The sequence below is a fragment of the Macrobrachium rosenbergii genome, chromosome 20 (genome assembly GCF_040412425.1).
Source record: "Macrobrachium rosenbergii isolate ZJJX-2024 chromosome 20, ASM4041242v1, whole genome shotgun sequence".
NCBI classification, from domain to species: Eukaryota; Metazoa; Arthropoda; class Malacostraca; order Decapoda; family Palaemonidae; genus Macrobrachium; species Macrobrachium rosenbergii.
The window spans coordinates 46012704-46034307 of record NC_089760.1 but is presented as its reverse complement, the minus strand read 5'-3'; the positions used below and the strand labels follow the sequence as shown (position 1 = coordinate 46034307).

The 21604-nt window shown below is 43.5% G+C and overlaps 1 protein-coding gene across 1 annotated transcript in view; it reads right to left on the bottom strand.

Moving 5' to 3' along the window:
* The window catches only part of LOC136849330 (long-chain fatty acid transport protein 4-like), a 431083-nt gene that overhangs the window by 389715 nt on the left and 19764 nt on the right, over positions 1-21604 (bottom strand). The window contains exon 2 of the mRNA XM_067122690.1: positions 720-925. Within this exon, the coding sequence (XP_066978791.1) occupies positions 720-916 (197 nt within the window). The 5' untranslated portion in view covers positions 917-925. The remainder of the gene's footprint in view (positions 1-719; positions 926-21604) is intronic.

The window sequence follows — 21604 nt, the reverse complement described above, 5'->3', positions numbered from 1 at the left end:
AAGGTGGGTTTTCTGTAAATGCATATACTGTAAATGCATCTAGGAATGGCAGTTTTCCGTCCATTTCCCATTCCAACCATAACATATAAAATATATATATATATATATATATATATATATATATATATATATATATATATATATATATATATATATATATATATATATATATATATATATATATATATATTATACATACATAGATATACATATACACACATATACACACACACACACACATATATATATATATAATGGAATTATAAACCGAGTCTATTAAACGAATACTGTATGGACATGCACAGAACAAGCGATAAAAAGAGAATAAGCGATAAAGAGATACCCTGAATGGATTCACAGTTGTTGGACCACCTGAAGTTCGACAATAAATCAGTGTTGAGTGCTTTATATGGAAAGGGATGAGATTTTATATATACAGTTTTTAAGAAAACAATATGAGATTTATATATATATATATATATATATATATATATATATATATATATATATATATATATATATATATATATATATATATATATATACATACATACATATATACTACATAACCTCATACAGTATTTCTTAAAACCTGTTGTATAGGTACAGATGAACTCAAAGTGAGAAAGTCAAGAGCAATATGAACACTAAAGTATATAACAGGAATCCCAGTTCAAGAAAATTATTATTATATTCAGAGTAACAAAGATTTAGCTTACTTGAGGTCTCGAGGAAGGGTGTGATAAGCTAACCAAAGAGTATGCGCTCCACCAGTTGTCAAATAAACTCCCGCAGCTAAGACAGCCAGGTGTAAGCCATTAAGCTTTGGTATTAAAAATCCGCAAAGTGACAATCCATGCTGTCCAGCAGCCCATAGAGCACTTGTAACACCCACAATTGCAGCCGTCTTCAGCATGATATCAATCTATACAAGAAAATAATAAAGTCAAATATCAGAAATGACTGCATCTGGTCCCTCAAAAAAATACACAAAATCTAAAACCATTTTTGTTTCTTAAGTATAGTACAAACCTTCCATTCCATTATACATATAACTTGCTTTGACACTAGTTCATCACAAAATGGCAGTCTAATGCTGCATATGCCACCTGGACCCTATGATACTTACACTTAACATTATCAATAGCTCTGTCTAAAATTCCCCGGCTTGTTCCCTCTCTACAGAACCAACATCTTCCAGCATTATTCGAAGTCCTTGTGCCTTTCCAGCCAAGTTCACTATATACAGTAATTAAGATGTGATTTTACCCCTTAGAGGGTATGTTAGTTAGTTACGGGTATTTCATGGCTCGCTGAATTTGGGTGACAGCTAACCGTGAATAATTACATGTCAAATTTCCCTGAGAATTAAATATTCTTGCTTTAATCAGTGTTGTGTGTCTAGTTCTAGGTTCTTCCCAAGTTTTAATGTCGAGTACATTAATTACTATTAGAGTAATGAGTAACGATTATTTACAAATGAAATGTTTGTTTACAAACTGCGTTACCATACAAAATCTGGGCTGTCGGGAATCAATGGCTGAAAGTGTTCTTCAGCACGTACAGTACCTTAAGTGGGCTTTGTATTTTACATGGCAATATGAATTACAAAGTGGTTGCATGGCAAACAAGTGAAAAAATGCGCTGAAGTTTCTTCTGCATAATCGAATTTTCTGTACAGCAGCTACAGCGAATAATTTAGGCCACCGAAAACAGATCTATCTTTCAGTGGTCTCAGTATAACACTGTAGCCGTGGCCCATGGAACTTGAACAGCAGCCCGGTGGTAATTGTAACCTTAAATAAAATAAAAACTACTGATGCTAAAGGGCTGCAATTAGGTATTTGATGATTGGAGGGTGGATGACCAAAATACCAATTTGCAACCCTCTAGCCTCGGTAGTTTTTAAGATCTGAGGGTGGACAGAAAACAAGTGCGGACAGAATAAAGCCAGTACAATAGTTTTCTTTTACAGAAAACTATAATGGACCTTCAGCACTACAGTGAGATATAAATAATAGAGGATCATGATGACATTCACTGAGGATGATACAACAAGCCTGACTATTGAAGAAACCTAGAATTATTTGTGTGCACTGGGAATGAATTACAACACAAAGGAACAGTTCAGCAAGATTGATTCAATTTCTTCAAGCAGAAATAAAGAAGGCCTAGGCCACTGCATTTCACAGAGGGCAAAAAGATGAAACCCCTGTACTTCTGACTGACGGGAGACCAAAAGAAGTGACCAAAATATATGTGATCCTATGTTGCTTATTATGCAATTGCGGCAACAACAACAAGAGTGAGTATCTCAAGCTTGAGCATCAGAATCGTAACCAATAATTGGGGTTTGTATCTGTAGAAAAAATACTGCTTCTCTGTAAGATTAACAGCAAAAACATAAAACCACAAATATTTCCATTCTTCAACCACCATAATGACTTAAGGACTGTGTCTAAAACCTTTCCTGAAGTGGAAAGCTAGATGGAAAAATTATATACAAGTTCCAAAGTAGAAAGAAAACTCTCATGAGTACCTAGTACCTACGTTTTGGATTTTCTGCAAAGAATTCATCATGTAATGGATAATCCAATGATCTTGAATGGAATCCTAGATAATATCACGTCTTTCTTACGAGATTGAAGGAACACTGCAGTGGATCAAAGTAGTTTGTAAGAAGAAACAAGAGCCTGGTGAGTCATTTACTGATTTTCTTGTTGACCTTAGGGAACAAGCTGAGGATATGAACCTTACAAATATGAAGGCTGATGAGAGGGTTGTTATTTTATTAGAATCTGGAATTCGTGAAGATGAAACAAGGCAAGAGTTGCTCAACACAGGCCACCTTTGAATCTGGGTGATTGATTGACTGATTATGAAATTTAGGTCTTGAAGACCAAGCGCCAGAATATATAAATTTATGATATGATTGATAATGAATAGGTGAATGATGACATAATAGTAAAAATCAACGTTAAAATATGAACGTGAAAAATGAAGAATGATATTAGATAGAACCAACAAAAAATAAGTATATATTAAACTTTTATATTCACAATATATACTCAGTATAAGAGTAAATATGACTAAAATCTTTATTAAATATACCAATATCACATCTCATTAAAATAACCAGGTTCTTTCAGATAACCCAAAAGAGTATCTACCTCAACGTCATCATTTAAAAGTTCTAAAATAGTCTTCCCAGTTAGTAAGTACTTTGCCCTAAGGCGATTAAATTTAGGACAGTGCACCAGCATGTGCTCAATGGATAGCTGGCCACCACAGTGAGCACAAATTGGGGCACTGCCTCCCTCTAAAATATAGCTATGCAATCACACGTGGCATGAAAAGAAAAGAGCAAGTTAAATTATTATTACTATTATTAAATAGTTTAACCGGACCATTGAGTCGATTAATGGCTCTCATAGGGCTGGAACGGAATGGAGCAAGTAATTTAGGCGTAAAGCCAAGCACTGGGACCCAAAGGATCATTCAGTGCTATGATGAGAATAAATGAAAATGGAAATGATAAAAATAATGAGTTTAAAATAGATATTCTGAAGATCAATGTTTAAAACGGTAAAATCGAAGTGATTTAATTTCTAATGGAATTAAAAACTGCCATAAATAAGATAAAAAAATACATATCTATAAAAATTATCAGATATATTTTTAGGAAAACCACAAGCCTTTAAAAAACTCAAAACAGGGCCAACATCAGTGTTATCTCCCAAAATTTCTGTCATGGTTTTACCATCTAAATTGTACACCCGCCTCTCATCAGCATACCTGGTGCAGTGAACCAGAATGCGCTCAACTGTCAAAGGTCTATCACAGTGAACACACCACTGGAGCACTACTACCATCAAGAAGAAAACTGTGTCAGTCGGCAGTGACCAATCCTCAGCCTTGTTAGGATAACTTCAGTCCTCCTGTTGCTTTGATAGGATGACTGCCAAAATCCTATTTGAGGTTTAATAGTTTTTAACTTCTTATTTATAGCAAGAAGGGGAGATGACCATCGCTCTTGCCACTTAGTATATAATTGCGAACAGATATTTTCGTATCTAAGTGGGGAACTATGTTTATATCAATTTCTCCTTGGGTACAGCCATTCTTTGCTTCTTTGTCTGCTTCTTCATTCCCTGGGATCCCAAGATGACCAGGAATCCAACAAAAACAAACTGTTTTAGGCTTACATGAAATGCGAAACAGCCAAGCCTGAGCCTTCTGTACTAAAGGATGGGATGAATTATAATTGTTCAGGCTTTCCAGAGTACTTTTACAATCTGAATATATGTCACAAGACTTCTTATTTGAATGATATGCTATATCTAGGGCTTTAACAATGGCAGATAGCTCAGCTGTATATACTGAAGCAGCAGGAAGCAGCTTTGCAACATCACAAAATTATCTGTGACAACAGCCAAACCTACTCCCTCGCCTGACTTCGAGCCATTTGTATAAATTTTATAGTCGTTATTATGAACTTCATCATATTCTGAAAAAACAGTAATGTTATTGCTTCAACAGGGGTGTTCTTTTTGACTATTTTTCTTGCACAATTCAGCTTTTGGTATGAGCCAAGGTGAGTTTTGGAAAGGGCCAAATTCATGAACATTCTGAGTCTGTATAGAATTATCATTTACAGATACATTTAGCCGAATCTGGAATGGAACAGATCTTGGCTTGAAATTGCTAGCATCAAGTTGACGAATAACCTTATTTTTAATCCTCATCAAGTATCGGAGGCCTAACTCCTCTCCTTGTAAATTAAGTGGAAGTTGGTGCGTGTCCACATAAAGACTCTCGACAAGAGATGTTGGGTGAGCCCCAGAGCAAATACGTAAACCCATAAAGTACTGTGGACTACATCAAGTTCATGGAGTTTGCTTTTGCATGCTGATGATTAAGTCTGACTTCCATAATCCAACTTTGATCTACATAGTGCATCATATATTTGTAGCAAAGATTTCTTATCTGCGCCCCAGTTAAAGCCAGAGATCACTTTAAAAAGATTGCGAGATTTTTTTTACTTTGCACTTTAAATTTTCAATATGCTTAGTTTAACCAGACCACTGAGCTGACTTTCAGCTCTCATAGGGCTGGCCTATCATTCCTAAAAACTTTATGCCATTCACTTATGGTACAACAGCCCATCAAGTTTCAAATTTGGTACAGCTTCTTGACGACTACACCTAGTAAAACGAACAGCAACTGTCTTATTTGTAGAAAACCTGAAGCCATTTTGTTTTGCTCATCTAGAGATAGAGTTGATGGATTTTTGTAAATATCTGCAAGCCGACTCAGCATCATATGCAGTGCAATGAATAGCCACATCATCAACAAAAAGTGAGGTCCGTACAGGATTTGAAATTTCATTGATGATGCTACCAATGGCAACAGCCAAGCAAGTTACACTTAGCACACTCCCCTGTGGAACACCTAGTTTGGATGGGGAAGACAAAGTATTTCCTATTCTTGTTCTTATAGACAGGTCTGTTAAAAAGGAGTTAATGAACCTAATCATATTTCCTTTTAAGCCTAATTTAATGTACCTAATCATATTTCCTTTTAAGCCCAATTTATGTAGCTGCTTAATAATTCCATGATGCCATGTTGTATCATACGCTTTTTCTAAATCAAAAAATACACATTGTTTGGCACTGGTTTACAAAGCCCTGTTGAATCTGATTAGAAAGTCTTAGCAGTGGTCCAAGGCAGATGTGTTTTTGCGAAATCCAAACTGGAGTGGAGAAAGTAATTTGTGCATCTAAATGCCAGACTAAACGAGAGTTGATCATCTTCTCCATCAGCTTGCATACACAGCTAGTAAGAGCTATGGGCCTGTAACTAGTAGTCTGATGAGGGTCTTTATTCGGTTTCTGAATTGGAATTACTACAGCAATTTGCCATCCTTTTGGTAAAATTCCAGTATCCCAAATTCTATTAATAATCTTCAAGAGGTAAGTTTTTGCCTCTTCAGGTAACTGTCGAAGCATTACATACAGATAGTATCCTCACCAGGAGAAGTATCATCCATTAAAGAAAAGGCATCTTGTAGCTCATGAAGCGAGAATTAGCATTGTAAGCTTCAAGACTACAACCAGATAAATCTACAGGAACCTGGGAGTTCCTAATCCTTTGAAAGTCGGTGGGATAATTATTTGGACTTGAAATATTAGAAAAGTGAAGACCTAGGTATTCAGCTACATCTTTGGGACTTGTTATTAGTGAATCTCCAACCTTAAGGAGGGTGTTTTAGGAGGAGAAAATTTCCCTGGGAGCTTCCTTACTTTCTTCCAAACTATTCTGGATGGAGTTTTTGAATAATCCCATTTATATAGTATATCCATGTATTTCTTTTTGCACTACAAAAATATCGACGCTGTTTGGCCATAGCTCGTTGATATATTATCTTAGCAGTAGATGTGCCACATGACTTGTATTTTTATAGCATCTTCTTGTGATTCTGAGAAAAGCACAATTCTTATCCCACCAAAAGACAGCTGTAGGTCTTCGTAGTTTTCCATTTGTTCTAGGTGTAGCAGCCTCTCCAATGGTTAAAACTGTTTTTGAAAAATAGTCATATGCTTCTAAAAGCATTTAAAAGATTCATAAGTTTTTTTTAATTTTATACCCACCTTATATTTCACCCAGTCTGCTTCCATTACCTTCCATTTTGGTGGTGCTTCTGTAGGAACATTCCAGACGAACTTAAAATGGATAGGATAGTGATCACTACCATTCAGATAATCATTAACAGACCAGTTAAAATCTAAAGCTATGTCTACGGAACATATACTCAGATCAATAGCTGAATAGGATTAAAATGTATGTTATGGTAAGTCATCATACCATCATTATTATGAAGCACGATATTATTATTATTATTATTATTAACTTCCTCTATCACTTTTCTCCCATTATCTAAGGAATCATCTCCCCACGATGGATTGTGTGCATTAGAATTGCCTACAAGCATGAAAGGTGATGGTAACTGACTTAACAATGAATGTCCACCATTGAAAAGGCAGATCTAAGAGGATGGTAGATGGAACAGACACTAATTTGCTTGTCTAAAATTATCTTTAGTGCAAGTGCCTGTAAATTTGTAGTACAGTACAGCATATTTGAAAGTATACCAAAGATTTACTCACAATAATAGCAACTCCCCCACGTGCACGGTTGCTGGCATGAGGAACAGAGGAGAAAATCTCATAATGAAATCCAAGATAAAAAATACAAGGGCCTAATTTGGTTTCTTGCAGACATACTATACAAGGATTTCTCTCTCTCAACAGGAATTTTTTAGCTTTTCTTTGCACACGTGCACGCAGATATCAAATGATGCCATTATGAAGAGACCTTTTTAGTTGACTGACTAATGAAGAATATGAGGCCCTTGAAAGAGAGGGCTTACCTGATGGGGACTTGGACAAGATTCCCTCTTTGGTAATGGTTGTTTGCTGAGGGAACTGGAATTACTATATTTCTGTTTCACTACATCACTGTATTTAGTTGTCCTAGCTATGAGTTTCTTTTCATATCCCCACACTGTGTGTTCTGCATGGGCTTTAAGCAAAGATTCCTGTTCAACTTTGTAAGATTCACAATTCCTATCGCTAGGACTATGTTCCTTCTTACAGTTTATGCAATTCAACTGTCTTGAACAATCACCGTGCTCTGGGAGACAGCATGTACCACAGAGCTTAGGTCTTGTACATGCCCGGGATGGCTGGCCATAACCAAAACAGCTGAAACACTGAAGTGGCCGGGGCTTAAAAGGACAAATATTGATTATTTCTTTTTCAGTTTCAATGAAATTTGGTAAGCCTTCAACATAAATTGTAAAAATAATCATGGAAGATGTAGGTACTTTAAATACTCTCCAAACACTAGGACACATATCAAGGATTCCTCCTCTGAAAATTCATATAAGCCCTGGTGGAAGATGACACCTTTAGCATAGCTAAAATTGTAGTGAGGCTTTACTTCTTTGATCTTACCTTTTAGGGTAATCCTCCAGTTGGATATCATGGCTGCCTGTTCCACTGATTCAGCATGGATCAAAAAGCTGTCTTGTCCAAAGTATGCAATTCTGGAATTATTGATGCCTCCTATCTGATGTTTCAAATACCTCCTGAATAGTATTATGTTGCCCTGCTGCTCTTGAACTGTTACTATAAGCCATTTTGCTGGCTTGGGGGTTCTTGCTACTGAGTTTTACAATTTTGTTGTCATCAGGGTTTTTTGGATAATATACCTTCAAGTAAGGTAACAAACATGAGATATTCTTTCTAGACTTCTTACAATCGGAGAAGGCAACAAAGCCTCTTTATAGTCTATTATCCAAACCTGCCAGAACTGAAAAGTGTCTCCCAATTTGATTCCAATTTCCTTAATAATTCCATATTTGCTAAATTCCTCATCTATTATTTCATATCTCATAGCTAATGGAAGAGATTCGATGAACAAGATAGATTTATCTTCCTCAAGCTCAATACTTGGGTAAATAAATGGTTCTAGCATTGCCACCAATTTATTTGCACTTTCAGCAGATTCCAAAGCAGATGCCTCTTGTCTTGAAGCCGATCTAAGGTCATCAACATTTGGTGGATTTTCAATCTGCAAGGTGGGTGCAGAGGTCGTCATCTGTGCCAAACCAGTATCATCAGAGGGTCCAGGGGTACTTGAATCTTTATTGCAAAAACTCATAAAAGATCGAATAGAGAGAAAAAAAAATTAAGTAAATGTGAAAACCTTAAAAAAGTTATCATCAGCCTTTCATGGAGTTTATTCTTCCACTAATGGCACAAGTGAGAACCAACTGTCAAATGTCCATGCCACACCCTACCCCACAGAGGATGGCACAATATGATTAGAGTGGCCCAAGTGTAAGCCAAACCTGCTCGCTAGGACTGAGAGTATGGCCCAAGTGTAAGCCAAACCTGCTCGCTAGGACTGAGAGTATTACAAGAATACAATCACCCCCACTAATCATATTATGGGGAAACCGAATAGAATGCCGAGAGTCCTATTCCCAGAACCAGACACCCCCTGGAATCCATGGCCCAACCCCAAAGAATAGTTCCACCCTTGAATTACCAATATGATATCTCTCAGATCCAAAGATTATCGGGTAGCTGATGGTCCTACCACAGTTCCCACTATTTAGCCTCAGATATAAACCCAGTCCCAACTATGATATCTTTTCCTATTTACCAGGGCCAATAAATTTTAGCAAGTGGAAAATAACAATTTTTAAAGTAAATTGTATTTTTCCTAACTATACAAACCCGAGGTCCTTTACATTAGGAGATTACTTTCAGGCGTAGGCTGGAAACGGCCGTTGAACTTCAAACAAGGTGGTTTAGGCAGTTAACTACTGTCCGGGAGGCGGGAGCAACGCCTGCCCGGATGTAAACATTCCAATTTGCTTTTCAGCCCAGGTACAGATTGAGGGGTGGCATGAGGTGGGCATAATTGTAAAGGACCTCGGGTTTGTATAGTTAGGAAAAATACAATTTACTTTAAAAATTGTTATTTGTTCCGACACAATATACAAACCCTCGGTCCTTTACATTAGGAGACTTACTGATTGGAGGGAGGAATCTGAAAAAGTCTCTCTGAACTGACTGGAGTTCACCACCTTGTCTTCCCTTCCTGGTCGTAAGAGCGAGGAAGGGAAAAAACTGCCTCTGACAAAAGATCGGGTTGTAGGAAACGCAGGATCAGTTGTCAGACTTCTGGGCCCCTTTGCATGAAAGAGGAAACGTCAGTTCATGCAAAGTAGGCTAGGAAGAATTGACGTCGGATGACAATAAGGCAAATACAAGTTTTGGGTTTGTCTCAAAGTCATGGACTCCCTCCTCCCCTTGCAAGAGGAGGGAGTGGGGTTGCTTCTATTAACCTGAAAGGAAATAGAACGGAAGCTCTCGTTATGTGCTTACCTGCCTCGATCGCCCGGTCCAGCTTGTAACGGCACGTCCGCTCCCTGCCCGTGGGAAGAGAGCTTAGGATGGGGAGAGGAATAGAGGCCAGTCACTCAAGATTCATCTCCCAATCACTACCGTACAACATAGGCGAGATGCAACCTGTCCCGCTAGGGGAGCTGGATAAGCTACACAACTTGTTGAGCAGCCACCACAGGACCCAAGGAAAAAGTGTCCAAGGACTTGTGTGCAACATCCCGGAGGTAGAAGGAGGTGAAGGTAGTCTGTCGGGACCACACCCCTGCCTTCAGCACCTGTGGTACCGACATATTCTTCCGGAATGCTAGGGACGGACCAATGCTGCGAACCTCGTGAGCTCTCGGACGGAGCGTACCGGTGTCGTCTTCTCCTGCAGCAGAGTACGCTCTCCTTATCGTCTCACGAAGTTTAAAAGACATGGTATTCTTGGACACTTCTTTCTTGGTCGAGCCAGTGCTAACGAAGAGTCGTCGACACTCAGGCTGGAGGTGCTGAGTCCTCTTCAGATAGCGCCGCAGCACCCTAACAGGACACAGTGGCATCTCGTCTGGATCATTATCTACGAAGTCCTCTAGGGAGGGGATCGTGAAGGACTCGAACCGTGCGTCAGGGACCGAAGGGTTCTGAGTCTTCGCAACGAAATCCGGGATGAAATCGAGCGTAACTGATCCCCATCCCCTCGAGTGTTTGACATCAAAGGAAAGTCCGTGAAGCTCGCCAACTCTCTTCGCCGATGCCAGGGCAAGCAAGAAAACAGTCTTGAGGGTCAGATCCCTGTCTGACGACTCTCTTAAAGGCTCGTACGGTGCACGAGTCAGGCTCCTTAATACAAGAGTCACATCCCACGCAGGGGGCCTGAGATCCCTGGGTGGGCAAGACCGTTCGAAGCTTCTCATGAGTAGAGAAATCTCGAAAGAGGATGAGATGTCTACTCCTTTCAGCCGCAAGACTAGGCCGAGTGCGGCTCGGTAGCCCTTTACAGCTGAAACGGAGAGAAGCTTCTCTCGGCGAAGGAAGACGAGGAAGTCCGCGACCTGTTGAACAGTAGCTCCGACCGGAGAGATACCCCTTCGACGACACCAACCACAGAAGACGGACCACTTTCCCTGGTACACCGCTGCGGAGGATCTTCTGAGGTATCCTGCCATCTCTGTTGCTGCGCGGCGCGAAAAGCCTCTCGCTCGCAAGAGATGGTGGATAACCTCCAGCCGTGAAGACACAGGGAATGCACTGCCAGGTGGAACCGTTGCGCGTGAGGTTGACGCAGAAGGTTGGGCCAGGGGATCTCTCTCTCGGCACCTCTGAGAGGAGAGCTAGCAGGTCCGGGTACCACCTGGCCTGGGGCCATTTGGGTGCCACCAGAGTCATTCTGAGATTCGGGGTGATCATCACCGGCTGATCACCCGGTGAATCAGACAGAATGGGGAAAGGCGCGTGTATCGAGGTTGTCCCACGGGTGTTGGAACGCATCCTCCGCAGCGACCCATGGGTCCGGCACGACGGAACAGAAGACCTGGAGTTTCCTGTTGTGCCGGGTGGCGAACAGATCGATGACTGGATGCCCCCACAGATCGAACAGCCTTTCCGCCACTTCCTGATGGAGGGACCATTCGGTCCCTACCACCTGGCTCTGGCGGCTGAGCTTGTCTGCCACCACATTCCTCTTGCCTGGAATGTACCTGGCTGACAGCTCTATTGAGTGAGCTACGGCCCACTCGTGCACCTGCGCCAATTGATGAAGCTGGTGGGACACCAGTCCCCTGCTTGTTGATGTATGCCACTACCGTGGTATTGTCGCTCATCAGTACCACGGAGTGTCCCATCACTCGATCCTGGAACTCTTGGAGGGCCAGGAAGGCTGCCTTGAGCTCCAGGATGTTGATGTGAAGGTGCTTGTCGTCTCGTGCCACACTCCCGAAGTCAGCAACTCCTCCAGGTGTGCGCCCCATCCCTCGGTCGATGCGTCCGAGAACAGAAGCATGTCCGGAGGGGGAGTATGCAGGGATACTCCTATTAAGAGGTTCCTGTCGTCTAGCCACCAGTGAAGGTCCTTTCTCACTTCCTCGGAAAGAGGAATGAGGAAGGAATGGGGGTCTCGGGACTGGGACCAATGCTTCTTTAGCCTCCACTGGAGAGACCGCAGGTGAAGACGCCTGTGAGGTACTAGCTTCTCTAAAGACGACAGGTGACCGATGACGACTTGCCATTGCCGAGCTGGTTGTTCCTGTCGAGACAGGAACAACTGTGCTGCCTGCCTGAACTTGCTGATGCGAGAGTCCGAGGGAAAGACTTTTGCTGCCACCGTGTCTATCAGCATGCCCAGGTACTTTGTCCTCTGCTTGGGGGTGAGATCTGACTTCTCCAGATTTACCACGATCCCTAGATCCTGACAAAACTCGAGAAGACGATCCCTGTCCTGTAGCAACTGCGAGCGAGAGCTCGCCAGGACTAGCCAATCGTCGAGATACCTCAGCAGACGTATCCCGCGCGAGTGGGCCCAAGCTGACACGAGAGAGAACACTCGTGAACACCTGGGGAGCGGTCGAGAGCCCGAAGCAAAGTGCCCTGAATTGGAAGACCGACTCCCCGAGGACGAAGCGGAGGTACTTGCGTGAGGATGGATGGATGGGTATCTGGAAATACGCATTCTTCAAGTCCACCGTAAGCATGAAGTCGTTCTCCCTGATGGAAGCCAGCACAGATCGCGCTGTTTCCATCGTGAACCGAGTCTGGCGAAGGAAACGGTTCAAGGGAGAGAGGTCTATGACTGGTCTCCATCCCCCTGATGCTTTCTCCACGAGAAAGATACGGCTGTAAAAGCCTGGAGACTGGTCCGACACGACTTCCACAGCATTCTTGCTCAGCATGGCCTGCACTTCTTGCTGTAGTGCGATGTCCTTCGACGAACCTGAAAGATAAGTTTGGAGATGGACCGGCGAGTAGGTGAGGGGAGGCCGAGACTCGAAGGGTAGTAGATATCCCTCCTGAAGGACATCCACTATCCAGGTCTCGGCTCCGTGTCGCTGCCATGTTGCCCAATGGCTCGACAGGCACCCCCCCACCTTTGGCAGCTTCTGGGGGGGAACGCCGCCCCTAGCGTTTCCCCTTCTTCTTCTTCCCTTTGCCCCCTTTACCGGACTGGAAAGGGGGCTGAAAAGGACGGGAGTAACCCCCTCTTTTCGAGGAAGAAGAAGGCTGGGTGTTTCCTCGGGACCCCTTCGAAGACTGGGACTTCTTAGGGGCCGAGGAAGAGCCAGCCTGGCCCGAAGACCTGGCTGCAGTGGGACGAGAAGACCCGGAGGTCTTAACCACTGCCTGGTGGACAAGCCGGTTGTTCTCATCGGCACGGCGTTTGTCCACCGCAGCGTCCACCAACTCTCTAGGGAAGAGAGAGGAGGAACCCAGCAACGGTCCATTCCGTAGAGCAATTGCCGACTCGGGACCTACAGACCTGGCAAAGCGAGAGAGAACAGCGTCTCTCCGCTTTAACACCAGGTTCGCCCACAGGTTTGCAGTCTGGTGGGCAAGGTAGGAAATAGCCCTACCTCCAGACTGGCACAGTCTCCCAAAAGCAGAGTCCTCCCCAGGTACGATAGCGCCCGAGGAAGCAGCCACCTTCGATACTGTGAAGGACCACAGATCGAGCCAGGAGACTGCCTGGAAGGCCGCCATGGCGGTGGCTTCCAGGGTTGCAGCTTCTTGTTGGGAGAGAGAAATGTTCTCTGCCGACAATTGCTGCAACGAAAGACCCGGATCCAAACGAGTCAGGTCCGGTTCAACCTGCTTAGTCGACAACGCCCCTTCCGATGGAGTATAAAAGCGCTTCTGATGAGGCAGAGGGGGGGGAAGAAGCTTGTCCGAGCGACTCGATCGAAGGGAGCTGTCTTGCCCAGACACAAGACCACTCACTTGATCGAGAACTCCCTCGCCAAGCGCGGACCACGGCAGTCCCACCGAAGCCTTGGGTTCCTTCTTGGGTCCCCAGAAGGATTCGAGGCGCGACGGACAATCCACAGAAGAGGCCGTGGTCCCTTCCCCGGGGTCATTGTGGTGACGAATCAGCGTGATAACCTCTGAAAAAGTCCTCTGTATTTCGGGGGTGTCTGCATCCTGGGGCAGAGGACCCTCGAGTCCCTCCAGGGTGCAGTCTTCCCGAACTACTCTCCCTGCAGGGGGGAGAACCTCGTCAGACCCCGAGGACCTTCCTGAACTACGCGGGCGTAGGACCTGGTCGAGCCAAGGACCGATCCAGGTGCATACCCCCACGCAGCTGGACTCTGAGGAGAACGATCCCCAGAGTTCCTCCTCTCCGACTCACGCCCCCTGGAGGAGACCGAAGGGGCGGAGGGGACAGGCGAGGAAGATCGGGTGCTCCCGCTGCCCTAACTGGCAGAACCAGTAGAGGCAGCGGGCCGAGAGCGGTCACCAACCCGCGGTGATGACGAGCCCTCAGGTCGAGGAGATCGTTTCAGCCCAGGTGAAACAATCTCCCGAGGAGAGCGGAGCGGCTCGCGAGAGTCAAGCCGCGCATTCGTCTCCCCCGAGCCAGGCTGGCCGCGCGGGCGTGGCCGGGGACTGGGAGGAGCCGAACGTGCGGCTGGCTGTCGCGAGCTTGCGCTGTCCTCTGGACGCGCTCCAGACTTCTTTGAGGCCGAAGCCTCTCGAGAAGAATGAGTAGGGGACTTCTTCCCTGTCTCTCCTTGTATTCGGCCCCACGGGCCTGAAGCACTGTCTCGGGAACCTGACTTGGCACTAGAAGGAGTGCCAGCAGGAAGAGGCGGAGCACCTGCATGCCCCGGCTCTTTCTCTCGTCCCACGCCCTGGTCTGTACGGCGAGAAGTATCTACCGTAACAGCCTGGGATACCCGAGTCTCCTTGGGGACCCGGGTACTCGGGGCAACTCGCGAACGAGCGCCCGACGCGGTCTCGCTGGCCTTAGAAGCAGGAGGTTTCTTAGGCGCAGCGGGGGAAGTGCCGACCTTGGTCTGCACGCCCTTGGCTCCCGATGCCCCTGGCCCGGAGGCCGGGGAAGCGGTTCCCTGATCCAAGGATCGGGAAGAGCCAACGAGAGATCCCACTGCCTTCCCTGTGGAAGGAGGCAGACCCTTAGAAACCTCGGTGCGAAGTTTCTTGGGGGGGGAGAGACAGACTTCTTCTTCTTCGGCCGCGAAGCCTCGGAAGGAGAAGAGGAAGAAGCAGCAGACGACGACGACGATGAAGATGAAGACGAAGACGACGACGACACCTTCCTAGACCTCTTCTTCTTCTTCTTCTTCACCATCTGCTTCAGGAAAGCAGTCAAATCCCCAAGCCAGGACAGCGAGGCCGCCGATTCAGGTACCGCAGGAACAGCAGGAACAGCAGGAGGGGCAGCAGCAGCAGAGGAAGCAACCCGGGCAGAGACGGCGGAGCTCGGACCAGCCATTGCCTGGGTAGGGAGAGCCGCGCGTCGGCCAGAAGCAGAAGTGGGCGGGGCCAGGGATGCAGGCGCCGCCCCTCCCGCGTGCAGGTTCGGGTCGGGCCTAGTCATAGTCACTGGGATGGGGATTGAGGCAGACGAAGGGCCGGGCTGGAGAGTCAAGCGAGGAACCGTGTCCAAGGCCAGTCCAGGGTCAGCAACAGTCACGTACGGGAAAGATGACGTCACCATGTAGGAGGGGCCAGGACGCGAGAATGGAGCCAGGAAGCCAGGTGGTAATGGAACAGCGTGCTGGCCCGCAGATGACGCCGATACCTGGGTGTCCAGATGCGATGCCACTGAAACCGGCATCTGGACAAATCTTGAATAGGTGACGGTAGTAGTCGTGGCTGCCGCTGCCGTGTGGGTCGTGACTGGAGGGGGGGGCCAGGGGAGCCAAGCCTTCCAGGGCCGAGCCAGGTAGACCCAGGTGTAGCCAGGGAGAGCTGGGAATCATAGCCTGGCTATCCAGTCCGGAACCTGAAGCAAAAGTCGGGTTATCAATGGAAGCCTCTACTCGATCCGGAGGAAAAATTTCACCTCCGGAACGGGAAGAGACTTCCGAGAGGATGCCGCGGTCCAACTCTCCCCCGCGCCCTTCCACCAACGAAGATACGTAAGAGGAAGGGGAGGGGGAGTCCTCACCCGAGGGAGAGGGAGCAAGAAGAGGAAGCTCGCCGGGAGGAAGAAACGAACCCGAAGTATTAGCCACCAACGGCGTCGTCGGGGGCGTATTTCCCTCGGACGACTCCTTGGAAGGCTTACGACGGTAACGTCGCCTCCCCTCGAACTTACCCCACTGCTCGGAGGACCACAAACAACACTCATCACAAGTAGAGTCGCGTGAACACACACGCCCCCTGCAAGATGTGCAGAGTGCATGTGGGTCCACGTCGACTCTAGAACAAAAAGAATTACACTTTTTACCCCCTACCCCGGGACACACACGCTGGGGAAAGGAGGGTTTAGACAACTTTTCCATGATGATGAAAAAAACAGGAAATTCCCACCAGAATTAGAAGTAAGATGCAGTCAGGCAGAGAGCGAAGAACAACGTCCGCACGCTACGACGGCCGAAAGCAAATTGGAATGTTTACATCCGGGCAGGCGGTGCTCCCGCCTCCTGGACAGTAGTTAACTGCCTAAACCACCTTGTTTGAAGTTCAACGGCCGTTTCCAGCCTACGCCTGAAAGTAATCTCCTAATGTAAAGGACCGAGGGTTTGTATATTGTGTCGGAACAAATTTAAAATTTCACAAAAATGGACCCATATATAAATATATAATGATATATGGGACACTTGGAATCAAACATGGGAACGAATTCCTGGGGTTCAAGAGCCTCCTCACCACGTCAAGGTGGTCCCAAGTCGATGGAGCATAGGGCTGGCCCGAAGGCTTAAAAAGGCAATAGGCCAAGAACTGGGACAAAATGATGAATGAAAATGAAATTTTAAACATAAGTATGCAAAAAGGCATATGCGTCTACACTAGAACACATGCACACATTAAATACATTTATCATGTTTTCATCTGCATAATAAAAAAACTAATGATAAAAATCAGAATAATTTAAGATTTTTAACATTAAGATTTTTTAAATGCCCCATGGGCTTTTGTTTTTTCATACATTACTTTTTATATTTAATCAATTAACTTACAGCTCCTTATGAATATTAAAACTGGAATGATTGAAAATATTGCAGATTCTGATGAAATTTCACCATTCGACCTATTTCCGAAAATTGAAAATCATTGTTGGTTATATTTTGGGCATTCACATAACACATGTTTAATTTTAATCATCACTTTGCATTCTGAGCATTCGGGAGCAGGGTCATGTGGGATGCTCATCAAGTGTCCACGTGTCAGACGAGTATGGCCTGTTCGGAGACATGTCAGAATTACTTGCGCATGTCTCTCTCTTTGGTATGATGAACTCCATTTTCTAACACCTGGTTTTATGTGCTTCAACTTATTATTTTCAGGTTGTTCATTCCATTCATTTTGTCATTTAATCATAATAACTATTTCTATGTGTTACATAACCATTAATAGGGGTATTTACATTTGATCTTCTCAGATGGGCTGCTTCTTTGGCTGCTTTATCATTCTCTCCATTTCCCTTAATCCCTACATGGGCAGGGATCCAACATATTTCTATATTTTTCCCATTATTATACAACTCATGGAGTAATAACGTAATTTGTTGTACAATGTTATTTTTTGGTAACTTTTAAATGGCTTCTACAGCGCTTCCAGTCACTAAAAATCACATAATTATTACAAGAGTTTTCTTTAATTATTTTTATAGCTGATGCACACAACTCAGCTGTAAATACTGAGGCATTATCAGGTAGACTGATTGATTGATTGATTATGAAATTTAGGTCTTGAAGACCAAGCGCCGGAACCCATCAGGATCATTCAGTGCCATAATGAAAGTGAAATATATAAGTTAATGATATGACTGAATCAGGTAGAGAGAACTGATATGTTTTGTCTTGGAATAGTGCAGCATATCCCACTCTGTACTGTGATTTAGATCCATCTGTGTATATTGTGTAATGGGGACCTTTTAGGATTACCTGTATATGTTTATGTAATGGGGACCTTTTAGGATTACCTGTATATGTTCTACTGTATGTTGTCTATGGTGTTCTGGGGTATATGAGTAACTTTTTGATAAATATTTTAAGTGTGTGCAAATTCTTACTTTATCCATATTCCAAAGAGGAGATAGTTTTACTATTGAAAGTAATTGTATATTTATATTCAATGACTCAAATAATCTTCTCGCTGTAACTGGGAAAGGAGGTGAATGACTGTTTCTTAATACATCTCTTAATTCAAATAATTTTTTTGTTGGTGAATCACTTGTTTGGATTCTTACGGCACTGTTCATGGTTATTAATTCTAGATGGAAAGACAGTGGTAGTTTACTACATTCAACTCATAAAGATGAGGTTGGTGATGATCTAAAGGCTACTGAACATATTCCAAGGCCTTCATTGTGAACTGGATCCAACATTTTCAGTGTTGCATCTGATGCTGAGCCACATATTTTGCTTCCATACTCAATGATAGACAACACAGCTTTATACAGTACAGTAAGGGTATGTCTATCGGCTCTCCAAGTAGCGTTTGATAGTTTTTTAATTAGATTTAATATTCTTTTATATTTTGATTTCACGTATATTATGTGGGCTTTCCAATTTGGGTATCAAATACTAATCCCAAAAATTTTGCAGTTTGGCCTGTTGGTATAGTATGACTGATCTGACTGATTGTGGGTTATCTGGTGTCACAACTACCAGGGTCACCGACACCGAATACTTAATGTTATCTTTTCACTTTTATGATATGTTAAACAAAATTAAAAATAAAAATCTGCTAAAAAGAACTACATATAAATTTGATAAAAAAAGAAAATATAACTTACAAAAATAATAAATAAATAAATAAATTAAATAAATAAATAAAATTCTGCTAAAAAGAACTACAGTATTAATAAATTTGATATAATAAAAAATGAATATACTAAGACAGCACAGTTGTCAAATATATTTGAGAAGACCAGCTCCTTTGATAAAAGAGGTAACATTATTAATACATATACTTTCTCTCAACAGTCTTGCCATGCTATAACTACCACCTGCTTCACTGCTATATGATAAAAATGACGCCTAAGTTCCACTAGACTGGGACACTCAACCAGTAAATGCTTAACAGTCAGAGTAACTAAGCAATCGTCACAGAAGGGCTCATTCTCCCCACTTGTCATATAGCCATGAGTTAAACGTGTACGGCCAATACATGATCTACACAATAAAACCTCTCACTACCTTGGTATTAGGTCATATTTCCAAGGGTGTCTCCAACCAGTGATTTCTTTAATTTTATTGGTGCCTACTCTGTCCCACTGAAGTACCCATAAATGCTGGATGGATTTCCATATACAGTACAGTATCATGGAATGTATCACGATATGGAACAGGGCATTTTCTCGGTATCAAAGTTTGTGCTGCTAGTTTGGCTAGCTGGTCTGCCTCTTCATTTCCTGATATGTTCACATGGGCAGGAACCCAACAAAAAGAAACAATGCTTCCTCTATAATGGTGCAAGAAGATCCACTGCAAGATCTTCAACACTAAGGGATGATCAGCATTGAAGACTTCCAGGGACTGTAAGGCACTTTTAGAGTCACAAAATATTGTGTAGCTAGACACTGGGAGTGTTGCAATATGTTCCAGTGCTACTAAGATGCCGCACAGCTCAGCTGTGAAGTTTGAAGCACCTGAAGGAAGTGCACCTCTTTGGTTAAAAGATTCACTAAAAACTCCATGACCAACGCCAGCACTGGATTTGGAACCATCAGTAAATATAAATCTTGTATCTATAAGCTCTGATGCATGCTCTAAAAATATTGCCCTTATTTCCTCATTAGATTTATCCCTCTTTGCTCCACTGAAGTATCTGCAGAATTTCACAGCAGGTAACTTCCAGACATGAGTAGTGGGATACACAAAAGGAAGTACAGGAATTTTTCTAATATTTGTATCCTCTAAAATCTTTTTAATTCTATGGCTAAAAGGAGTAGGATATCTTGGATGAATTTTGTATAATATATAAAAATATTTCTGTTTGCCACAGCAAATGCCAGAGATTTGGGAAGTCTTTGCACTCTAAACCAGTATCAAAGTAATGATGACTGGTGATAGAGTTCATGGGGCATTTCTCCTGCATCAACTAGCAAACTAGATATTGGTGATGAACAGAAAGCTCCTGTGGCTATACGAATACCTGAATGATGAAAAGAATCTAAAACTTTTAAGTTAGATGAAGAAGCTGAAGAATATACTTCACAACCGTATGACAGCTTTGATAAGATTAGGGTTTTATGAAGCTTTAGTACAAGATTTCTATCAGCTCCCCAACTGGTGTGAGACAGCACCTTCAAGATGTATACAGCTTCTAGGCACTTTGCTTTTATATGTTTGATATGGGGGACCCAAGTCATTCTGCTGTTAAAAACTAGGCCTGAGAAGAGTGCTTGTTCTACACATGGGATTCGACGGCCATACAAATAGAGGTCTGGATCAGGATGTACTTCCCTGGTCTGGCAGAAGTGGACAGCAGTAGTCTTGCTTACAGAGATTTTAAAACCCTGTTTCTCAGCCCAACTTGCTATTTTATTTATTGTTAATTGTAACTTTCTTTCAGCTACAGTCATCCGGGTGGCAGCAAAGGATATTGACAGGTCATCCACAAATAATGTCTTTAAGACCTCTCTTGGAATAACAGTTCTAACACTGTTCATGGCCAGAGCAAAAAGTGTTACACTGAGAACACTGCCCTTGGGAACACCTTCTTGGCACCTTTTCTCTGATAAGGTACTGCCAGCTTTAACTTTAAAATACCTACGATGTAAAAATGATTTGACAAATAAAGGTAATTTTCCTCGTAGACCACTATTATGCATTGTTTTGAGAATTCCATGTCTCCAAGCAGTGTCATATGCCTTTTCTGTATCAAAAAACACTGTCACATGGTGCTGTTTGCAGGCAAATGCTTCACAGACAGAGGTTTCAAGTTGCAGTAAGATATCCAGTGTGGAGTGCATTTTTCGAAAACCACACTGAGAAGGTGTTAAAATATTGCTGTGCTCTAAATACCACATCAGCCTTACATGACAGACCTCATCAAAGGATAAAAAGAGTTGGGGAGATACTTCGGCCTTAAATTTGGAAGGAATCTCTGGTGAAACAGGTCACCCTGACTCCTCCATCTGTATGAGTGACAAACTCACAGATGCCTCGTTGACACGTTGGGAGGACATTGGGAGGATTGTCAGGTGGCAGGGAGGTGATCAGCTACTCAGGAATTATATCAAGTTCTTGGAGCTGATGGCTGTCTTTTTGTCTCTCAAAAAACTCACACCTCCAGAAGAGAGAGAACATAACCACAATATCCTACATCAAGAGGTCTGGATCACATTCACCTCCTCTCAATATGGTAATGTTAGCCATCCTTCGGATGGCTCAAGCAAGAAGTGGCACATGTCTGCAGTTCACCTCACAGGGGTCTCATTGTAATAGCAGACTCTCTATCAAGGAAAACGACAGCCTCAACAGAGTGGATGTTGGACAACCACTCTTTTCAAATAA